Source organism: Cebidichthys violaceus, unplaced genomic scaffold (assembly GCF_023349555.1).
Source record: "Cebidichthys violaceus isolate CVI_PGR_0920_01 unplaced genomic scaffold, fCebVio1.0.p SCAF_13, whole genome shotgun sequence".
Classification (NCBI taxonomy): Eukaryota; Metazoa; Chordata; class Actinopteri; order Perciformes; family Stichaeidae; genus Cebidichthys; species Cebidichthys violaceus.
In genome coordinates this window covers 2240367-2263326 of record NW_027176296.1, presented here as the reverse complement: position 1 = coordinate 2263326, position 22960 = coordinate 2240367, and the positions used below count along the sequence as shown (strand labels likewise).

Sequence of the window (22960 nt, the reverse complement as noted above, 5' to 3'; positions counted from 1 at the left end):
TAATGTGAATAATTTCTTTAAGCAGGACCTTTATGGCAAGTTTAGCAGAAAATTGTCTCCCTGAGCCATGTCTCTAAAAATATTTTTATTTCTCCATGTTTATGTGATGTATTGGACTATTTAATATGTCATGTAGTTTTGTCATCCTGTGCGACTGACATCATCAAGTCCTCCTGGTCCACATCTCAGAGCAGTGATTGACTGTTCAAAGATTGATTGAGAGTAAGAGCGGGCTGTTTCTGTAGGAAACTGAACGTGTTCATGCTCAAGGACTCTTCGTCGAATAGCAAAACCTTCAGGACATGTTTTGAATCCTCTGACAGTTATACAACAGAAAACAGGAAAATACTGCATCATGTTCATAATGAGTGTAACAATATCCTGATCTGCTGTCTAGTAATTGTCAGACAGGGATTGAGGTGCTGCAATGTGCTTCATGAGCATCTATGTCAGAGTTAGAGGAGCAGGAAGACACACAAACACACACACACACACACACACACACACACACACACACACACACACACAGACAGTATGTAGAAAGAAAGGCAAGCAGTGAAAGGCGGTGGCACCATTTGCTAATTTGATATATCTGTTGCCTGCATGACCATCCAACAAATCAAGTCCAATCATGTCCACCTCTGGTTGAATTACAAGATCCTGTTCAGATAGGGCCAGTGTGCAAAATCCTGCCTGCGTCAACAATATACCATCAGACGCATTTTGCAAAACAAAATATCATTCTTGTCATCAAGGCCTGGACACTTCTGAAATTTGCAAAGTAACAGTATGCATGGATACATTATGCCTACTGCAGTGTTGCTATCAGAACAACTGTTCTGTATTATTTTAAGACTGACCATTTTATAAACATATGGGCATTTTTACTGTAATTTACTATTGGAAGGAAATATGTTTAGAACTTTTTTTGGCCAAAGATTTCTGAGTGATTCCGATGCAAGTTTTGATACATTTTCAAACTGGTAAGAAAATACACTACTCAAGATCGAAAGTACTCAACAGAAGTTGTGCTGAATTTCAATCAAAAGAAGATTTATTAGCACTAGCACTCCCCCAAGGCCAAAAACAACTGAATTTATCAAAAACTCCTTTGTATGAGCATGACATTTTGGCGATACCATATAACGAGAAGTATTTACTCTGTCATTGTTGTACTGTATGCTTCTTATAAGTACTACTTCTAAAATAATATTTGTACTTTTCATAGCCAAAAACTACAATTGTCAGTCGCCAAAATATGTGGAAACCAAAACCAAAATCACAGAAATAATCAATAAAGTCTTTCTCCTCTCTTCCTTTACCAAAGATCTCAGTAAAGCAACAGTCATAAGCATACACTCACGCACACAAACTGCTTTGCCAGGGTGTAATTTGCAGTCCGCTGCCTGCTCTTTCAGTTTTTATTGAGATGGATGAAGGCAGATGATTTGCCAGGTTGATTGTATTATGTTGTCTGAAGTGATGCTGAATGAGCTTTGCTGATGAACAGTGAAGGAGGGAGGAAAGTGGGAGGATGACATGCTGAAAAAGGACTGCTGACCACACAGGCTCACTCACTAACGTAGAGATGCTGTACTCTGTTTCTATGTTGGCTTCATACAGTAGCTTCAGTACCTCCACTCTCCTCCGAACTATGAGGCCAGTGTAGATCAATACACATGATATACAGTAGCTGTTCGATGCCCTGCCTGCACTCTGACTTGAACCTTCAGCAGCCACCCGAAAACCTACACTTGTGTATATCTGTCAATGGCAGCCTGAAGTGATTTTACTGAATTTAGAATTTATTTTGATGTTTCAGACCGACGATGCCTTGGGCACCAACTGGAACTGGCTCTACTTTATCCCTCTCATCATCATCGGCTCTTTCTTTGTCCTGAATCTTGTGCTGGGAGTCCTGTCTGGGTAGGTTCACGAGTTCAGTCCATGTTCATATTAAACTCATCAAGGTTTTAAGCTTTTTGTGAAAGGTTTATGCTCTTTTTTCAGTTACTTAATGGTACCTTGAAACTTATTGGTGATGCACTTTGACATTATCACTTGATGAAGATAGCTTGGACATTGTGACGAGGCTTGAGAGCCATGCTGGTGGGAGTTTAATCTCCCAAGGCAGATTCGTCTCAGGTTAGGGGGCTAACAAAAGACAGCACACCGACACTCCAGGTTAGGGGGATGGGCGTAGAGCCAGCAACAGCACCCTGTAACAGAAATTCTGTTACCGAAACTGCTCAGGGATATCATTTCGGCCTTATGTCCCCCAGAGGACAAAAGGAGTAACTTAACAGACTAAGAGCCCCTCAAATGCACCGTTAGTTTTGATCTCTGTCAAGATATATTGATTCTTTTGAAGACTGGGTGCAGGTTCAGCTACTTTTTTTTCCGGACCTTCCATGGCTACACCACATCCTTCAAAGTAGACGGCCCTTGAAATTGGCTACAGTTACAGTATACAGTACAGTCAGCCGGTTGTGTTGTCTGTAGGACCTGGCAGGCTACAGGCTGGTAGCCAGACAACACAATGTACGCTGCTTTTTAACTGGCTGGATGCGTGGTTGGCAAACTAGCTGCTGTCAAGTCAAATTGTGCTATTTCAGTACATGGTGTGAAGGTCTATACAAGTTAATTAGTATTACGTCGTAAAGGTTAATGGGGGATCCACATTATCGGGATCTCCACAGTGAGAGTCCTCCTTTGCCTTGCTCCCTCTCCTCTGCTCTTGTGGTTGAATGAGCAAAGAGTTCAAGACAACAATAGATTTTCCCCCAGTGATTGTCTCCAAGAGGATTTATTTATCCATGTGACTATAAATCCCTGTACCCTCAAAGAGCAAATAAGTGATTTTGTGGTTTGATTTTGTTCTGCAGGGAATTTGCGAAGGAGAGGGAGAGGGTGGAAAACCGCAGGGCCTTCATGAAACTGAGACGCCAACAGCAGATTGAGAGAGAGCTCAACGGCTACCGGGCCTGGATCGACAGAGCAGGTGGCTTTAGTCCCAGTCACGGCTCACGGGGACCAAGGATTTGGCTCTTGATGAGAAAAGCAAAATCGATACTTCACTTTAAGCTTTAAGACTAATCCTATCATTTGGACTATCTGATGCAACCTGTTTGTTCCACCACAATTGCGATATAGTTGTAGTAATTGTTCGAAAAGATGTCTGTATATCTCTTTCTATCTGAGCCATCATCGGCTGCTCATTTCTTAACGGGGTCTGACTTTTTGCTTTCCAGAGGAAGTGATGCTTGCAGAGGAGAATAAGAATTCAGGACCTTCTGCCCTCGATGGTAAGTCGGCAACAATCTTTTTTTTTTCTGGTTTCATTGTGCACATTGCCTTTTTTGCTATCCTCACATTGCTTTACATTCTGCCTCTCTTCGACTGAATCAGTTTAATGCTGGCATGTACGCTTGATGAAAATGTGCTTTATGAAGGCTATTCAAGCATATGCCATTATGTATTTGTCTGTGATTTTAGGTTGACGCGCCACTTTTTAGGATATAGTAATAAATAGTTTTTTCAAAGAAGTTGAATTACAATTCAATCTGGTTGATATTTTTAAGCCATGCTAGCAACAACCAATGACAATGTCAGTTGGTCAGTTGGTCAGTCAGTCCACCACTTTGGTCCAGACTGAAATACAGTATCTCAACAACTACAGGTTGGATTGCCAAGAAATATTTTTTTTAAATATTCCTGGTTCCTAGAGGATGAATCCTACAGACTAAAACGATCCTCTTACTTTTCATCTAGCGCCATCATCAGGTCAAAATTTGAATTTGTCCAATATTTTTGATTTATCACCAAATACCTACAAAACCATCCTTCCCATCAGCCTCAGCTGATACTTACATGTGTTCGTTAGCAAATGCTCAGATGCAAAACTAAGATTGTGAACATGATAAACATTATTACTTGTTAATAACATCAGCATGTAGCCATAGTGAAATGTGCCACAAGTCAGGTGATCATTCCTATCAATGTTAAACAATGCTGTGATCAATCATTAGGCAGCAGTGGGTAGAAGGCTTTGCTGTCATAGAACTTAGCACTCTCATTGTGAACATGTTAGCATGCTGGCTAACTCAAAGCATTGTTGTTCCTCCTGGTCGAAATTTCACTGAATTGAAGATTGCAACAAAAAAAGTACAGTACAGTATGTCGAGTCAGGAGATATTGTATTGAGCGTGGTGCACTTGCACAGATCACTTTACACTATTACATCGCTCTACAACTCTCAGTGCCACATGGAGAGATTTAGTACTGATTCTGGTAAACCAGCCACTAAACACAGTGTCCCACAGACAGATACTGTGCCTGCCCTGACCCTCTCAACTCTACTGTGACCTTTGCTCCTCCCTAAACCAGCAGTGCTTTTTATTAAATGTTGATTGATTGGCAGCTCTCAGGAGCCTCCCAGAGTGGAGTACAGGTGGTGTCTATGGTGAGAACCGTCCTCTGTTCTGCTCTCTCCCTCACCAACTTCACCACCTCATTTGCCACACATACACACACACTCAAACACACACACACACACACACACACACACACACACACACACACACACACACAGCCACTCAAAATCACACATACGAACACATAAAGGGCAAATCCTTACTGAAGTATGTTTCATGTTCGGTATGTTTCTGTCACTGAAAGAACAAAGACACTCTGAAAAGGTAAAAATAAATTGAATGCAAATCTGTAGTAAAAACAGATAGTGGCTCTAGCTGTTGTGATGGAAATACATGCAGAAGCTCTGAGAGCGTTGATTAAAAAGAAAGGTGGCGCACTGCGGTTGCCTAAGCAACCATTGGTCTGTGTGTGTGTGTGTGTGTGTGTGTGTGTGTGTGTGTGTGTGTGTGTGTGTGTGTGTGTGTGTGTGTGTGTGTGTGTGTGTGTGTGTTGACAGGATTCAGTGTTCATCCCAGTGTGTGAAATGGCAGCAATATGTTTGTGTGTTTGATCAACAGCTTATTAAAAAAAAGTCCTCACACAAATATTGACTGCAAGTAGAATCATAAATCACAAGGTAGCAGAAAGGTATGAGTGGAGGTAGGACACACATTAGTCAGCGAAAAAGGTCAAAACATACTCATCACACTCACTTCGGCATGTGTGCACTGCACGGCATGTAACCTGATACTGTATGGCAGCAGCTCAAATAAGAGAAATGCATGGACCGTCAAGCCGCCTCGGAGCATGGTTTGCCATGACGGAGATCATGAAATAGCACCAGAAGGTTTGCATTCAGTTGTTTGGATCATTACACTAACATTAAATGATAATTTTTATCGAATTCAACTGCAGCATTAATTTGTTTAACAGTCCCTCTCAGCTAACTTCACAGACATTAGCTTGTCATGCAGATAATCCTTGTTGTGATTTTCTTCTTGCCATTTGCTTCATCCTTATCTTTATATTGCATTTTAAGTTTCCACACTTGGATACTGCCTGAGTCGACCTATTAGTGTCTTAAAGATATAAGGGTGGTCATTCACAAGGCAGGTTTTTTGGGCCACATTAACATACTACCAGTAAAAAGGCAAAAATCTATTCACTGATCAAGCACAATGTGATCGAAAGCAAAAAGTGCAAAAAATACAGTTTTGTGGTCATGTTGCCCAAAAGTCGGCTTTGTGTCACTGTCCTCACGGTATGTTCCCTCTAATTTCACAGAATGTGTCGGTTATACAGTTTGAACATCTCGTTCCGGGACTTTTTTATGTTTAACCTGCTCTGTCCGCAGTGTTGAAGAGAGCCACCACCATCAAGAGGAGAGGGATGGATGTGGGGCATCGAGGGCAACCAGGGGAGGAACAATATGGCGACATCTCCTCTGTGGGTGAGTGGGAGTCTCGACAGGCTGATGAATATGAGCACATACAGTGTAAGGCATACTCCAGTTGGGGACATTGAGCTCTGCTGCAGCTGTAGAAGTGCATGTTTGACGCTGTTGTAAACAGTGTCAGGATCACAGTTCGAGATACGGAACAGGAACATGCTGTTCAAGCACAGTTAGTTACCTTTCCCTCTCTGTCTCCTTCTCATGCCTGCAGGCATCCCCATGGCCAGAGCAAGTATCAGGAGTGCCAAGCGAGGTCCAAGAGCATTTTTCCGCCGCAAGGAGCGTCTCCTGCGCATCTCCATCCGCCGTGTGGTGAAGACACACACTTTCTACTGGACAGTGCTGGGCCTTGTGGCTCTCAACACGCTGTGTGTGGCCATTGTTCACCACAACCAGCCTCTCTGGCTGTCCAACTTCCTCTGTGAGACACAGTAACACCTTGAGGCAGTTGATACAACTTTTTGTCACCACTGTAAATCAGTTAAATGGCTCTGAAAGGTGTTGCTTTATCATATAATTGTTTATGCAAGTTTCAAGATTGATGTCCCTTTTTTTTTCTTGTCGTTCCAGACTATGCAGAGTTCCTGTTCCTCGCTCTCTTTCTGACTGAGATGTTTCTGAAGATGTACAGCTTAGGACCGCGTCTCTACTTCCATTCCTCATTCAACTGCTTTGACTGCAGCGTCAGTACTCAGTCTCCCTTTCTTCATATTTGTTTTTCCGAAAATCCTGCTTGTGTCCTTGAATTATGCAGCATCAGCCCTCGCTTCCTCTGTGTCTGTGTTTGTAGTATCTTCTCTGTCTCTCTCCTACTTTTCTCTGTCACTTCAGCTGTCGGTATAAACTCAGTATGTGTATTTATGTTTGTTTGTAGGTGATCGTTGGCAGCATCTTTGAAGTGCTGTGGGGTTTCTTCAGGCCTGGCACTTCCTTTGGCATCAGTGTCCTGCGTGCTCTCCGTCTACTGAGGATCTTCAAGATCACCAAGTTAGTGCCGCAGCCTTCCTAACTCTTTACCATCTGTTGAGATGTTTTGTATTATTTACATGGAGCGTTTTACTGTTGACTGAAAGATTGCAGTTGTGTTATGTTTGTCATGTTGTTGTGATATGCTGTTTTCTATATTTTATGTTTTTTTCATTTCTTTAAATGTAGTCTTTTTTAATATATATATATATATATCAATGCAGCAACAACCAAGTGCATCAAAAATAAGCTCTTGCAGTCAAGAGAAAAGGATAAATATTTAAATATATATATATTTCCATTACATTCAAAAATCCCTAGCAAAAAGGAAAGTACATGCAGCACTTGAGGCGATTTATTAGACCTTTTTCACATGTGTAGTAGTACAACTTAAGACCTATCAACAGAGTTTGATGTGAAAAATCAGTGGAGATCCCCTTAATAAAGTTTTCATTAAAACATTTTAGAAATTGTTTTTGCATTAATGTGGTATTTTGTGACTGTCAAGGTATTGGGCGTCTCTGAGAAACTTGGTCGTCTCTCTGATGAACTCCATGAAGTCCATCATCTCCCTCATCTTCCTCCTCTTCCTCTTCATCCTTGTTTTCGCACTCCTTGGCATGCAGCTCTTCGGTGGCAGGTAACGCTGAATAGTCGCCCACAGTCGTCTGATTAAAATGCTTATTGTTCTGTGCGTCACTCCCTATGAGTACATAAAGAAATTGAGTCCAGTGAGGAACCACGCAGGCTAAAGACAAATCAAATCCATCTGGCAGAAATTATAGATATTTTTGTCTCCCACTTGGCTCATTATTCATTTCCTGTGGTTCCAGTAAAGACACATTCACAAACATAAGAACAAAGCTAAAGTAAAATTCATGGCTCGGTAGATTCGTCTTTATTAACTGCACAGTTAAGGGGAGAATAGATTGTCCTGTTCACGGTTGTTTTCCAACAGACTGTGTGAGCTCGGTCGAGATTTCAGACTTTCTTCGTCACAGCTTTTGTTGCTTGGTTTTCCCCTGATGCTGTTTCTCACAAGCTGTCACTTCAGTAAAGACTGGCCTCAAGAATACAGAACACAAGGGGAAAAAAACACATCAGCTGGTCAGTCAGAGAGGCCAGTCAGAGAGGAGAATTGATTTCTCTCTGACTGAGGAAATAGAAATAAAGTAGAAAAACTAGACCCAGATCTGGATCCCTGCCCGTCTCAGTTTTAGCAGGCTCAGTTTTAAAGCTAGAGAGACGATGTTAGGGTACCAAATGAAAACATAAGACCAAAAGCATCTATTTTTACCAAACGTGTCATGCTAGCTTGTCACTGGCCTAAAAAAAAAGAGACAAAAATGTACCTTTCATATGTGTGTGTTTCTCACAGGTTCATCTTTGAAGACTACACCCCGACAAACTTTGACACCTTTCCTGCAGCCATCATGACAGTCTTTCAGGTCTGGAAATAAACCTGACAATTTAATGCTCTCGACTAAACACAAGTTTAATACAGCCAATGACGACATACAGGAAATGCTATTTTGAGTGTAACAGCATTTTAGCAAGTGTGCTGTTTATAGCTCAGCTCAACAGCGATGCTCAGGATAGTTAACTGGATAATAATCTGTGTGTGCTGTGTGTGTTCTCAGATCCTGACTGGAGAGGACTGGAACGAGGTGATGTACAACGGTATTCGCTCTCAAGGAGGAGTGAAGTCTGGCATGTGGTCCTCTATCTACTTTATAGTGCTCACACTGTTTGGAAACTGTATCCTTTAATACTCCTCCTTCAATTAAATATGAAAGGTTTCCTTCCCAAATGTCATAAACAGCATTTACTACCTTCCTTTAAGTAGGTAACCTTAACTTTCTACCGTTATTACTAAAGTAAAGGTACCATCATTTGATATTATTTTGAATCAATCATTTTGTCAGTCGGTATTCTTTGCTTTGCCCTGTTGCACTTTGCCCATGTCCTTAACTCAGCTGTAACAAGACACACTGCTGAATGTCTTCTTGGCCATTGCTGTGGATAACCTCGCCAATGCACAAGAACTTACCAAGGTAATAAACAAGTGAAAATGAAAGAACAAACCTGGTCTCATCTGCTTTTATTCTTGTTAGATTCTGTTACTAAACGCTAAAAAGTCCTAATAATCGTTCCACTCCACCGTGTCTAGTCCTGCTATCATCTCCCCTCATCACTTTGATTCTGTTTAATTATTTAAACTCACAGACACGACAGTTGTTCAGTCGCCTTCTGCTCTTTTCCTCTTTTCCTCTTTTGATCAGGATGAAGAGGAAGCCGAGGCAGCGTTCAACCAGAAGCACGCTCTCCAGAAGGCGAAGGAGGTCGGACCGTTGTCCTCTTTCATGTCTTCAGAGTAAGTGCTGTATGCAGCTTTTCTCCCTCCTTGACCTCCTCCTCTCTTCCCTCTGTCTCCCTCTTCCTCTCCCTCCCTCCTTCCTTCCATCCTTCCTTCCTCCAGGGATTGTCTATATAGGACTGGCCTGCAGGGCCAACACTTAGCACGAGTTGCTGTAGCCTCCAGCAAATGGCGAGTCCATCATTAGGTTGAAGTAGATTTGGCTCACTAACCACGTCATGCAGTTATAGATGGAGGCTAAGGGTCATCATTACAAAGCTTCAAGTTGTTCACTTAAATGTCATTTAGGACTTGTTGAGAGAATCAGTATTTGATGCTGTCCCACTAGAAACTTATTGATACGTCTCTACTGAAAAGTCTACTGTCTCCCCTCTGCCTGCCCCCAGCACTGTAATTTGCTCTAAATTGAAGTATATGTCTCCATGGTTACTGGTTCTACTCCTGAGTGGGAGGTGCTTATGATGTTGTCATGGAGACAGGGTTACTTAGTCTCCAAATTAACATGGCGTGTCCATTACAGTAATGTACTTCTGGGTTCAGCAAAGTGAATATTGTTGATATTATAAAGAAAGTAAAATAAAGTGTGTGCAGGCTTTGATCTGTTGAAGTGTTCTCACTTGTGGAAATTTTGATAACGTGACCATGTTTTCTCAATGCTCAGGTTTCCAGCTTGCAGAATAGATTGTGTTTTTTCTCAGGGATTGATTGCACAGTGCCTTGTCGTAGGTGGCGGAGGTGCATGCGCATGCACAAGAGTGGGGACCTCTGGCTCTGTATGCACGCTGTGTATTGAGAATCAAGCAGTTTGTTGCATGGGCATGTGGAAGATTTTACAAGAAAACATTTTATTAACGTTACAATATGTACCGTCTTTCTTTTTTTCTGTCTATTTTTGTTTCTTTCTTTCTGGAGACCTTGCCATTTTCCTAAAACTTGCCAAATGGAAAAGAAATTAGAACAGAGCAAAAAGAAAACAAGAGATGTGTATCAGTTTTGGTTTAGCCAGTTAGGGTCAGAGTCCTGTCAGAGCCCATAGAGAAGACAGGAATACCACGGGGTCGTCTGGGCCGCCATCTGTATTCATAGAGGACACTCTGAACTTTAAGGGGTCTTTGGTCTCATCGGCGATGTCAGCTATGAAACCCCGGCGGTACCTGCCCCCGCTGACCTGGAAGAAAGTTGCATGACAGCATTTGCTCCAAAAAAGGGGGATGCAGCATGTTGAAAGCTGATGATGATTTCACTTTGGGAACGCATGCATCTGGTCAGCATGATCAAAGGAAGAAAAACTGAAATTACACACACATCCCTGCTTTTCACTGACTGGAATATTTGGATAGTTTAGTTCAGTGTGTGTAAAGTTTTTCTTCCATTGTGAAGTCTTTAATCCCTCTCCAAAATGCTCTTGAATATTCTGAATATTGTTATGCTATTATTTTGAAGCTCTGCACTTGCCTCATTTAGCTCTACTAGCATGTCCGAAAAGAATGCTAATGTGTGAGTGCTCTGAGTTGCGGGTGGTGCATCCCAATGTGCTGGTTTTGTTCAAAAGGTATCTAAATATGTACTCTTTTCCTGTATGTGTTGATGGAGCCCATCTCTGTGTTTTCTACCTGTACCCATACCGTAGCTCAGACTGTCTAACATCTCAATCTTACTTAAGATGTCTTCTTATCAATGTTGCGCTTACTGTTGATGTTTATGAATGTTGTTTGATTGTTTCTAATACTTCTACCATCTTGTTTGTCAATGTGCCGCTTGGCTCCAGCGGAGACACACAGCGAAGCATCGACAGTCCAGTCAGTTTCTGACCAAATGTATTCATTGCAAACATTTAAAGAAGGGATGTGCACAGTAGAAATGTCCTGTTGCAGACAAAATACACAATGTTGCAACTGAATATTTACTGAATAATTCATCCGTGTGTTTAGTCTTCTAATGGAACAGTTTTACATATGAATAAGAAATTCCGGACAGCTGGTAAATGGCATTAACAGTCTATAAATGGTTGTTTCGATGACATTGTGTTAATCGTTGAGGATCGTTCGCTGTGTGTCTCCTGGTCTGTTATGTCTCTGCTCACAAAAGCACTAATGTCTTGTTTTCAACCAATCGCTCATTGATAACACGGACCACACAAGAGTCCACGTTCCAGTAAGTAACACTGTCTGTTCCGCTCTCTCAATCTCTCACTAACGCCTGTCTGATTTTCTTAAATGGGCAAATGTCCCAGCCTCATCCTGTATAGTCTTCTGTTCATGCTCTGTCCTGTACCTCCAAACTCTCCAGCCTCATTTTATTCCACCTTCTTTGTATCTATTCCACTGGTGTCATTCTGCATCTTACTCTTTTTGTTATTATAGTCACACAACAATTCCTGGCTTGGTTAATTTATCGCCTAACATCTTCATCAATCCAATAAATTGCTTCATGTTGATATGATTTAGCTCTCTGTTGTTAAACCACATGGTTCAAATGTATTGATTGCTAATTTACATTTCATAAAACGAAAAGGGAACCTTTACGCAAATTCAGAAACTCTACTTTGAATCAAATTAGACTTTTGGTGAATACATAGCATGCAAAAATGGTTTCAGACCTGGATCAATAAATATCAATACTAGCTAAAATAATTGGCCTCAAACCAAATTAACTACATCACTAAGACATTAACCTTAACTTAAACCATATGTATGATAAATGTGGTGCTGCATTTACTACATTGTCTGCTTCTATATGCTGACATTTGGCCTTTTCTTTCTCTTCTTAGGGGAAGCCGGAGGAGGCGGCCCTACCTGTACAGGAAAAGAGCCATCCACCGCAGCCGGCCTACCTACTCCTGCTCCCTGGAGGAGACCCAGGGCAGCATCAGGGAGGGCCGTCCACCCCCACCACTCAACTCCTCTAACTCTTTCATGTCCAGGAGAGAGAGAAGAAAAAGGATGACCATGTCAGTGTGGGAGCAGAGGACCAGCCAGCTGCGGAGACACCGCCAGATGTCCAGCCGAGAGATCCTGTTCAGCGGCCCCAGTGAGGAGAAGGACGGGCCCCCTGTTTCAGCCCAGACCCAACATGGACGTCCCCTGTCACTGCACCGCAAGGCCATGGAGCAGACTGGGAGTTTGAAGCAACTGGCGGACCCCTTAGACTCCCCATCCAAGAACCAGGCTTCAGGCTCCTCCATGTCGGTGGATACGCCTCTGGATGCCCCCCCCTCTGGTGACATATCAGAACCCCCAGTGGTACTGGCAACAGAGTCGTTGAATGCGACGAACGTGCCCCTTGCTGATGTTTGTTTGCCTGTACCAGAGCCTCACGAATCGGACTCCATCACTGAGAGCGGAAAACTGGTTATTCAGCAACACAACACCGACAGCGAGCGTCCGAGGCAGAGATTGAATGGCGAGCGTCAACACAGGCCAGTAAAGAAGTTCAGACCACCAGATAACCTTGACACACTGACTCCTGAGATGGGCGGTCACGGTGTAATCCGGGGAAGGAGGGCGCTGCATCACTGTGATCATCAGAGCGGAACCAGAAGTCAAGCGTCATCATCCGGGAATGGAAACCACTTGCCAAGTCGTTCGGTCAGCAGAGAGAGGAGGAGAAATCCAGGGAAAGTAGAGGAGAAGGAGGCAGAGACTAAAAGGGAGGAAAAACTGTCCAAACCTGATGAGAGCAGGTGAGACAGACCAACAGCTTTTAGTGTTAGTATTAGGATTTGGTAAACAAGTTAAATCAAAGTGAAGAGAGACTAGAATGATTTGGAGAAGAGAGGGGTATAAGATGCAGCAAATGTCCCCGATCATGAGTCATCCCATTTATATGTTTGATGCCAATGACTTTCAATGACCTGGAGATGTTATTATATCTGTATTTTCAGACGGACTGACATGAGTGAGGGAGGCGACACTGAGCCACCAGACAACCAGAGCCACCCTGGTGACCAGTGTCCTCAGAAGCAGGAAGAACATCCTCAGCAATCAGAACCGTCTCCTCCTGTCACCAAAGAGAGCAATAAAGAAGAGAATGAGACAGACCAGGACAATGACCAGGACAAATCTCAGCTCAGCTCCAGTGTGATCATCGATGTGCCCAACGTTCATTCATCTCTGGAGCTCTCCACGATTACGGGTATTTGAGATAAGAAATAGGTCATGCAGTTGCAGAGTCTTGCTTGATTTCATATTTATTCATAGACTGTATATTACAAGTGGTCGTAGCCACAGTGACGTCACCCATTGGTTTCTGGACGGCCTTTTTTGGTCTCAAATTCAGCTTTTTGGCCATCAACATCTTTTTTTACAACTAGAAATGACATGAGAGGATGAAGCTGAACTGAACTGAAACTGAAAAAACACTCCCAGATTTGACAACGCTGTGGTAGTGACCTGTCAGTCACAAGCCACGCCCTAAAGCATACCCTGTTTTATTGTCTCTTTCACTCTAAATGGGACCATAATTTACTAAATTAACATTATACTGTATTGGATAATCTTCTCATAGACTTCTATACAATCGTCCAAGAGGAGTCGCCCCCTGCTGGCTATTAGAGAGAATGTAAGCTTGAGGCAATTCCGCATTGCCTTCACTTTTTAATCCTGGAGGTTGCCGCCTGTTTCTATGCAATTCCAGCAAATAGGTTTGCAAAAGGGTTCATTTGTCAAAGCTCCATGTGCACACATAAACCACCTGTTGGCCAAACAGGCAGATATATTACAGATGATCTCAAACATTTTGATCTGTGATATATAGGCCACTGTATTTTGCCCCAGTAGGCTAAATTTTTATACACTTCACAGAAACTTCCTGCATTGCTCGACACAAGCTACGAAGCCTCGGCACAGCATTGAACATCTCTACCCATAGCTCACTGATTCAGTTTACCACTGCTGGGCTCAAACTATTCTCAGTGGGTATTTTACAGATTCAAATCCCATTTAGAACACTAAGATTGCAACTTTGAAGTGCCTCCTTCCTTGTTTGTATCCACACTATCATCCTCTCATTCTACACGACTCTTCTCCTCCTCACATCTGTTCTCACCTCATCATCTTCTTCTCCTGACCTTCTCCAGTCATCAGTAAGGACCCTGAAACCTGTAAATCAGAGGAGGCAGATGAGACAAAGCCTGTCAACACTGTGAATCCAGACAGCATGTTCCTCTTCAAACCTGACAACCTGTAAGTTGCTACCACGAGGATCAACTTTATAACACAGGGGAATGGTGATACTCCAAACATCACACATTCTTGAAAGAAATTGCTACAACTTGGACATTTGATCTCTTTTGATTAGATTTCATCCCTGTTGTTTAAACCTGCTGCCATTATATTTTAGTCCATAAGTTTGCATTTCTGCAGAATTTGCTTGAGGCAATTACCCACAATTCATAGCGTTATGACGTTAAACACAGGTTTACCAGGGGAAGCTGGAGGCATAAAAATTGAAACAGAAAAGGGCAGCGCATGGGTGTACAGCCTGGCATATTAAATTTACACAGTGCTTTCCCCTTCATATTTATACTATTTTAAGTCCTTGCAGCCTCTCACACTCAACCATTTGACAGGTGATGTCATTAAGTTAACCCTGAGGATTCAGGGTTCAAGGCTTTAGGGGGCAAATTGGGATTGGGCCACAGTCTCACTCTGAGTAAATATGGTACCTGACCTCTGCCTCACATCTCCACTCTGCCATCTGCTCTCTCTCAGGGTGCGTCGAGCGTGTCACTACGTGGTGAACCTCAGGTACTTTGAAATGTCCATCCTGCTGGTCATAGCCGCTAGTAGTATAGCACTGGCTGCTGAGGACCCTGTAGCCACCTCCTCTAACTGGAATAAGGTTTGTGTATTCACATTCATGTATATATCACAGCTGACACAGGGACAGCTGTAACATTAAATGACTTAAGTAGAAGCCAGAATATTTGAGATACGATCCCAATCATTGTTTATCTGTGCCTTGGGCTTCATCTACACTAAGCAGCAAAAGCACCATAAGAATTAAATTTTCTGAAAAAAAAATAGTTTTGCAATGAGCAACCTATGTTTGATGGGGGGCGGTTAAATTGTCGATGAGTGAGGAAATTGCAGTCTAAGACACAGTAAGAGTGGTTGTTTATGGGAGGAATTCAGCTAATTATCTTGTGTTGTACTGCCATCATTTAAGTTTCATACCTTCATACATCCACAAGATTAGATTTTGTGAAGTACAATAGTCTTAAATGTCATGAAATTAACTCAACAAGTTGAATAATTTCTCCTTGTAAAGAACACAAGTTTATTATCTGTGTTATATTCTAGATGTATCAGATTTTCTGATCTGCCTTCTTGACTGTCCTTCTGCAGGTTCTGCGGTATTTTGATTATGTGTTCACCGGAGTCTTCACATTTGAAATGATTATAAAGGTAGGTTGCTGTGTAAACTATGTGGTGATTGATTGCAAGAAATTGTGGTTTTTCATTTTTTTTTCATTTTTGGGGGCATTTTGGTCTTTATTGGACGGATGAAGAGTGTGGTGGCACACTGGTAATGGGAAGGATGAGGGAGGGGTGTGGCATTTTATTTGAAACAAGGGTTGAAACAGTATCAGATTTTCATGGTACGATAACCATCTCAGAAAATATTTTTGTTTTTACAGTATATTATTATTATTACATTACATTACTGTCATTTAGCAGACGCTTTTATCCAAAGCGACTTACAATTCAGTATCTATCTACCGTAGGCACAGCTACGGGAGCAATTTTGGGGTTAAGTGTCTTGCTCAAGGACACATTGACATGAGACTAGCGGAGCAGGAGATCGAACCGCCGACCCTCTGATTGAAAGGCGGCTCTGCTCTCCACTTAGCCACGATCACCCGGTAATAACGGTCATGTTATTAACAGAACATGTGATATCACTGAAGCATGTATGTTTACATGCACTACAGCACTAGCACATTAAATTAAATACTTGAAAAATTACCAAAAAAAGGGGCAAATATTCGAATAATGTCTGAAAGAAATAAGCGTATTGTTGTGCAGCAGAAATAGTCGACAGTTTTGTTTTCGTTCCTGTGCTGTTAATCCCCTTGCCACTGATTGTAGGGGTTCCAGTCCTCAAGTTGGGGACCACTGCGCCATGTTGCCCTCAGAGAAACAAACAGCTTTGTCAGGCTCAATGTTCATTTCATTCAACTTGTTCAGGAGCTTTACACTGACTCTTGGGAAAACCTAAAAAGATATGAATTCAAAGTTGGCTCCATCCCTGGAAACTGTCCTGGATTCTTCATGGCACACTGTTGTCTTGTCCTCAGATGATCGACCAGGGTCTCCTCCTCCATGATGGCTCTTACTTCAGAGACCTGTGGAACATCCTAGACTTCATCGTCGTGGTGGGAGCGTTGGTGGCCTTCGCCCTCTCGTCAGTCAATTGATTTATTTGTCATATCTAAACATCAAAGTGTCTTTAAATCAGCTGTAAATTACATTTTTCTGCTTTAAATGTTGTCTTCTCCTCCATTTTGTTTCTAACGTTATAACTGTTGATATACGTGTCGCTCTTTCCTGTTTTCCTCCCTCTTTGGGTGATGCCCCTGTGGGATTGACCAGCAGCAATGTGATGGGGTAAAAAGCACAAAAAGTCATCAGTCTCTTAGAATGAATACTTTTAATGTAGTGTAACATAAGTAGAACATGTTAGATTAAACATAATATAACGGTGCACGAATAAGGTGGCAAAAACCAATCAAGGAGTGTCTAAAAATGTGATGATTACTAAGCTGCTATGGTGTGATGCTCACATTGTCTGTCTTTCTGTACAGAAACAACAAAGGGCGGGACATTAAGACCATCAAATCTCTGAGAGTGCTGCGTGTCCTCAGACCACTGAAGACCATCAAGAGACTTCCTAAACTCAAGGTCAAAGATGTCTTTGATATCTTGGTCGTGTTTCCATACTCCTATCATTTTTATCTGTAAATATCAGTTATTATGAGATGGGCCAAACATGACACCTGTTGTCCAATATGCTCCATTTGTAGTTTTAAGTTAAACTTTAAAAAAAGACAGTAAGACTTTGACTAAACATCCATCTTGACTTCATTTGGACAACAGCGACTGATGTCCAAAGATTATGGATGCACAGTAGAGAAGACCTTAAGCCTGTAACTGCATACTTGACATTCAAGTATAGGACACACGTCAGTCTTTCCATCCTATCCGCTCTTTTGTTAACCATTTATTTTACTAATGATGTTTAAGTATATACTTTTATATATTTCTCATGTTGGTGTCCACACTCTGACAGAGACATGCCCTGTTGCTTAAAGATTCTTCCTTTGAGACCTGAGAGCAGAGAAAGAATTTGTTGACAGATGAGATGACAAACCATAATGTGACAAACTCTGCGCATCGGAGACGTGTTGTCAAACAAACGTCACACGTCTGTCCACGAGGTGGAGAGGAGAGGACATACAAAAGTGTAAAAGCTCATGCATACATAGGTGGATAACGCTTTAAGGCACCAAATACTCTCCTTAGTGGAAAAAGAAATAATACAAAATTGAAACTGACCTGGTGATTTGCAGACGGGAGAATGAAAACCAAAACAGACAATAAGAGGAGAGGGCAGAGTTAAAAGTGAAGGCAGGGAATTAGCCAGCCTGTGTGTGCTAACAGGTGCTCATTTTAGGATTGCGACTAATAACATCCACACATCGCGTTATATTCAGGGAGAGGGAATGAAGAACATTAACTTTACCTTAAGGTGCCACTAATGGTTTTGCATATTTTAGTACGTCATAGCAGCTGTCTTTAGATTCCTTTCTTACTTTCCAGGCAGCCGTTGGTTTCGGTTCAGGCCGGTAAAAATCTAACTTTCTGTGTTACTGTTTGAGACATTAAAAGCTGATTCTTTAATGAGCTATGTTGTCTGGAAATTAGATGAAAAACAATAAGCAAATATTGGCATTGTAAATAGCATAGTGTGATTTTTTTTTCTTGCATGAAATCAGTTGAAGCTCGACCTCTAGTCTTTTACTTGCTCCTTAACCCTACTTTCAACTTCTTTACTGTGTGATAATGCCATAAATTGGACACAGTAGATAAATAGATAGATAGTTTTGTGCATCAAACAATATGCTGGTAATGAAATGTCACACTTCCTTTACTTCCTGCTTGTATGTGCACATCTGCACGGACCCAAATCCCTGATCTCACCACATTCTTCCCCTCACTTGTCTCTCTCTTCCAGGCGGTGTTTGACTGTGTGGTGACGTCTCTGAAAAACGTCTTCAACATCCTGATTGTCTATAAGCTTTTTATGTTCATCTTTGCCGTCATTGCTGTGCAGCTCTTCAAGGGGAAATTTTTTTACTGCACCGACAGTTCGAAGGACACCGAGAAGGACTGCCAGTAATGTTCCCTTTTTTCTTTCTTTCTTTCTTTTCTGCATTCCCATTTAAAGTCTTCATTCTTTCTTTCTTAATTATTTATTTATTTGCTTCAGATGTTATGATCTTTCCACAGCCTTTCAAATTATACATGATTCTTAACTTTTCTTAAAGTTTTTTCATTTGGTCTCCTCCTTCTCATGCAGGGGTTACTACATAGACTATGCGAAGGACAAGAAGGAGGTGAAGAGAAGAGACTGGAAGAGACACGAGTTTCACTACGACAACGTCATCTGGGCTCTACTCACTCTCTTCACTGTTTCCACTGGAGAGGGATGGCCTCAGTGAGTGTCTTGTCTGGAATCAGCTAATTCTTATTCTGGTTAAGAAACTTCTGCAGGAGATTTCCCGCATATCATTTTCCATTCTTAGAGAGCTCATTAGCTTTTATGAGGGTTATAACCTTTTAACAACTGGCTTATTCTTCGGTAATGGTCAAATCTGATCTTTGATGAAGGAAATATAATATATGTGATTAACTCATCAAAGACTTTGCCATTTGTTATCTCACAATAAGGTTACCAATATTTCACTGGCAGTGCTTGTTGGTTTGTACTGTTCCAGCCCTCATTAATTGACTGCTGCTGTGGAAATAAATTATATCCTCCTCTAAGTAGCAAATGGGCTTTCGATCCCCGCCCCAGTGAACTAAAGTTTCTTCTTAAACTAATAGCTACTGTAAGTAGCTGTAAGTAGGCAAGAGTCTTGATTTTGTGAATGATTTTAAGGAGTTTGATATATTTTCAGTGGGTGTTACAGGAAAATTATTGCTGTTCTTGTACTGTGTCTGTCTTGCCAAACAGTGAAGGTTCTTCTTTGTTGTTGCTCGAGCTGTTAATAGCATTAGTGTTAGCATTAGTTAGCATTGTGTGTCTGCTCTTCCAGGGTTCTGCAGCACTCAGTGGATGTGACAGAGGAGGACAGAGGTCCGAGCCACGGCAACAGGATGGAGATGTCTATCTTCTACGTCATCTACTTCGTCGTCTTTCCTTTCTTCTTTGTCAACATCTTCGTGGCTCTCATCATCATCACCTTTCAGGAACAGGGTGATAAGATGATGGAGGAGTGCAGCCTGGAAAAAAATGAGGTGAAGGGCATTTGATAAAGGAACAACTACTTAACATTTTCTCTGTCTCTTTTGTTTTTTCTTATGTGTTTAATGACCCTTAAGCTCCTTTCTGTCTAATCAGTTTGTTTTCCTATCTGTCTCCCTTTCTCTTCTCTTTACTTTATGCAAAGTATATATCTACAGTCTAGTCTATGAAGTCCAAATAGATAAAATGTAGTCTGACTGTCTTTGTTATCCGTAAATATTCTTCTTATTGTGGGAAACATCTATTTTTTCCCTTTGGGATTTAAAGCAAACAGAAAATAAGCCTTTTTCCCTGTTTTCTGTATTTCAGAGGGCGTGTATAGACTTTGCCATTGGTGCCAAGCCCCTGACCCGTTACATGCCCCAGAACCGGCACACATTCCAGTACCGTCTGTGGCATTTTGTGGTGTCGCCCTCTTTTGAGTACACCGTTCTGGCCATGATCGCTCTCAACACCATTGTACTGATGATGAAGGTGAGGATAATGAAGAGAGAAAAGAGAAAAAAATGAAAGACAAAAGCTCCCAGTAGGACCTGAATGAGAGGACAACAACCAGTGTGACAGTTTCTACCATAATCTACATCTGTCTTCTCTCTCCTAAAGATGACGTGTCATTTTCCACATATCCCTGTTTGATAATGGGGAAAAAAACACACCTTGTGTTGCCTCTCAGCAACATAGTCTGTCAGGAACTTGCGACTGTTAACACTTTGGTTTTAAAATAAGCCAAGATGTGTCACTTCTAACGGGAAATATGGATACTGGTGTGTTTTGTTTAAGTACCACCTCCACACACTGTGATGTTTTCATTTAGATCTGCTGATGTTTTAATTTTTCCCACCCCTCCCTCACCACTGTTTATTTTCTGAACTGGCCTTTTTTTCGGCTGTGCTGGTTGTTCAGACAGACAGATGGACGGACAGACAGGCGCAGGGTGACTCAGCCTGTATTAAATATTGATCTATAATGTCCAGGGGCTGCTATTTAGCATGACCTCATTAACTGTGGCTGCCGCCCCTCGAGGAATGACTCCTTTTATAGTGCGACAGATGAAAGGTGCAGAGACTGAGGCACTATTTATGGGTCTGGAGGAATCTTCCATCAACCTGTAGATCAGCAGGGTGCAGGGCTGAAGTTCAGTGAACTGGTTTGGGAATATTCCGCTTTTTAATCTTCATGACACAGGTTTCACGTAGTTTAACCCCTGCCACCTCTCTATTTCCAGTATTACTCTGCCCCGCCGGCATACGAGGCCGTACTGAAGCACCTGAACACAGCGTTCACTGTTCTCTTCTCCGTTGAGTGCGTCCTCAAGATCATGGCCTTCGGCTTTCTGGTGAGAGAAAAGAGCAACGCACAGCCTGATGGAATGTACATTTTGAGGTCACTCTTTAGAAATGGCTGAAAGCATCTTTCCTGTTTCTACAGAACTACTTTCGAGACACTTGGAACATTTTCGACTTCATCACCGTGTTGGGCAGCATCACAGAAATCGTGGTTGACTTGCAGGTAATAAGAAAAACACAAGACTGACACTGAAAGAGAGAGTTTTTCTTTTCGACTCTCTTCTTCTCTGCACATCGTTTCCCTCGATTTTAAGTATTTATGTGAACAGTAATACTGTATTGCCGTGTATGACAAGCTGACATCCCTCAGCGCCACTAGAAAACAACAGTTTCCTTCCTCTCCCCTGTGTTCTTACAGTTTGTTGATACGTTCAACATGAGTTTCTTGAAGCTGTTCAGAGCAGCCCGTCTGATCAAACTGCTCAGACAAGGGTACACCATCCGGATTCTTCTGTGGACCTTCGTCCAGTCCTTCAAGGCTTTGCCCTACGTCTGCCTGCTCATCGCCATGCTCTTCTTCATCTACGCCATCATTGGCATGCAGGTTAGAAAGACATATGGTAGATCGGCCTCTGTATCTCTATGGAGATTTTACGCAGCGTTCATCAACATCATAAGTATATTTGTTTTATGGTGAAATATAAATGCTCACAAAAAACACATGCATAATGAGATGACCTAATTTCTGTCACTGTTAAGGATTTTGTGTGTATATCTGTGTGAATCAGGTGTTTGGGAACATTAAGCTGAACGAGGAGACTCACATTACGCAGCACAACAACTTCAAGACCTTCTCTGGTGCTCTGATGCTGCTGTTCAGGTAGGACACCTTGAGATCTTCAGTCCTGATTTTCAAGTAGCGTTAGACTTTTTGTTGTTTGTTTCAGATCAACATAGACACAATTGTTTCCATGATCCAATCTGAAATTCAACTCTCAGCTAAATCCCGTCGCTTTGCTTCAGTACTCCAGAATAGTTAGCCTCAGTTACATTGAGATCCAGCAGTGATCCAAATTACACACATTGCTACAGTTGGTTCACAAAATAACACATTTCCTTAATGTATTGTGAATAACATTGCTAGGTTTTAAGCTTTGCTTTCTAAGTACCCAAGGGGCTACTCAGTGTCAAGCGGGGATAGAAGCTGCAGTGTACCACTTACCTCCTTTGCAAATAGCTCTGCAAAACAGAAAGCAGAGTGGGTCAAATAATGAAATGGCTATCTAGACCTTTGTTGAGTGTTGTGTTTATGTCTCCATGTTGAGGTTCAACGTGTTCTCAACATGTTCTCATAAGCAGCATAATGAAGAAAAACAGTGTAAATTTAAACGTGATGAGAATCGATCTCTTTGGCTCTGAAATCTGTAAAAATTATACATGGCAGAATAATTTGCTTGATGCATTGCACTAAAACTAACATGAAAAAACAACTGTATAAAACATTGACATTAACATTTAAGCACCAATGCATAGAGAATATACTGTAAATGTATAAATAACTACTACACATGAAGGTCTCACATTTGGAGCATCTAAAAGCTGTCTCTTAAGCGGGTGGTGCGAGTCTCGATGCTTTGACGGCACCTACCAGATGGTAGACGTAACTGTGAATAAACTGTGAGCTAGACTGCTCAAGTCCTAACCCACCCTCCTCCTCTTGGTGTTGTGTAATATGTGCGTGTCCAGGAGTGCCACAGGGGAGTCATGGCAGGAGATCATGTTGTCTTGTCTGGGGGGACAAAAGTGTGAGACGGACCCCTCAGCAGTACCGACGTCCGAACCGGAGGGGGGCTGTGGCTCCGACTTCGCTTATTTCTACTTTGTCTCCTTCATCTTCTTCAGCTCCTTCCTGGTAAGACGGGGAAACTGGAGATT

General features: G+C 41.9%; 1 protein-coding gene across 6 annotated transcripts in view; it reads left to right on the top strand.

Moving 5' to 3' along the window:
• Positions 1-22960, top strand: part of LOC137870257 (voltage-dependent R-type calcium channel subunit alpha-1E) — an 87189-nt gene that overhangs the window by 51322 nt on the left and 12907 nt on the right. For 2 of the 6 annotated variants that reach the window (XM_068707331.1, XM_068707335.1), the window contains 29 exons: positions 1823-1926; positions 2886-3001; positions 3252-3305; positions 4421-4462; positions 5768-5863; positions 6078-6287; positions 6437-6549; positions 6741-6853; positions 7341-7472; positions 8211-8280; positions 8473-8590; positions 8819-8886; positions 9115-9206; positions 11980-12891; positions 13093-13343; positions 14287-14392; positions 14921-15050; positions 15557-15616; positions 16510-16616; positions 17017-17113; positions 18447-18607; positions 18792-18929; positions 19531-19732; positions 20049-20213; positions 20965-21075; positions 21168-21248; positions 21444-21629; positions 21814-21905; positions 22772-22937. In XM_068707331.1, the coding sequence (XP_068563432.1) occupies positions 1823-1926; positions 2886-3001; positions 3252-3305; positions 4421-4462; positions 5768-5863; positions 6078-6287; positions 6437-6549; positions 6741-6853; positions 7341-7472; positions 8211-8280; positions 8473-8590; positions 8819-8886; positions 9115-9206; positions 11980-12891; positions 13093-13343; positions 14287-14392; positions 14921-15050; positions 15557-15616; positions 16510-16616; positions 17017-17113; positions 18447-18607; positions 18792-18929; positions 19531-19732; positions 20049-20213; positions 20965-21075; positions 21168-21248; positions 21444-21629; positions 21814-21905; positions 22772-22937 (4293 nt within the window). The remainder of the gene's footprint in view (positions 1-1822; positions 1927-2885; positions 3002-3251; positions 3306-4420; positions 4463-5767; positions 5864-6077; positions 6288-6436; positions 6550-6740; positions 6854-7340; positions 7473-8210; positions 8281-8472; positions 8591-8818; positions 8887-9114; positions 9207-11979; positions 12892-13092; positions 13344-14286; positions 14393-14920; positions 15051-15556; positions 15617-16509; positions 16617-17016; positions 17114-18446; positions 18608-18791; positions 18930-19530; positions 19733-20048; positions 20214-20964; positions 21076-21167; positions 21249-21443; positions 21630-21813; positions 21906-22771; positions 22938-22960) is intronic. The other 4 variants (XM_068707334.1, XM_068707336.1, XM_068707333.1 and 1 more) reach the window with 3 other exon arrangements.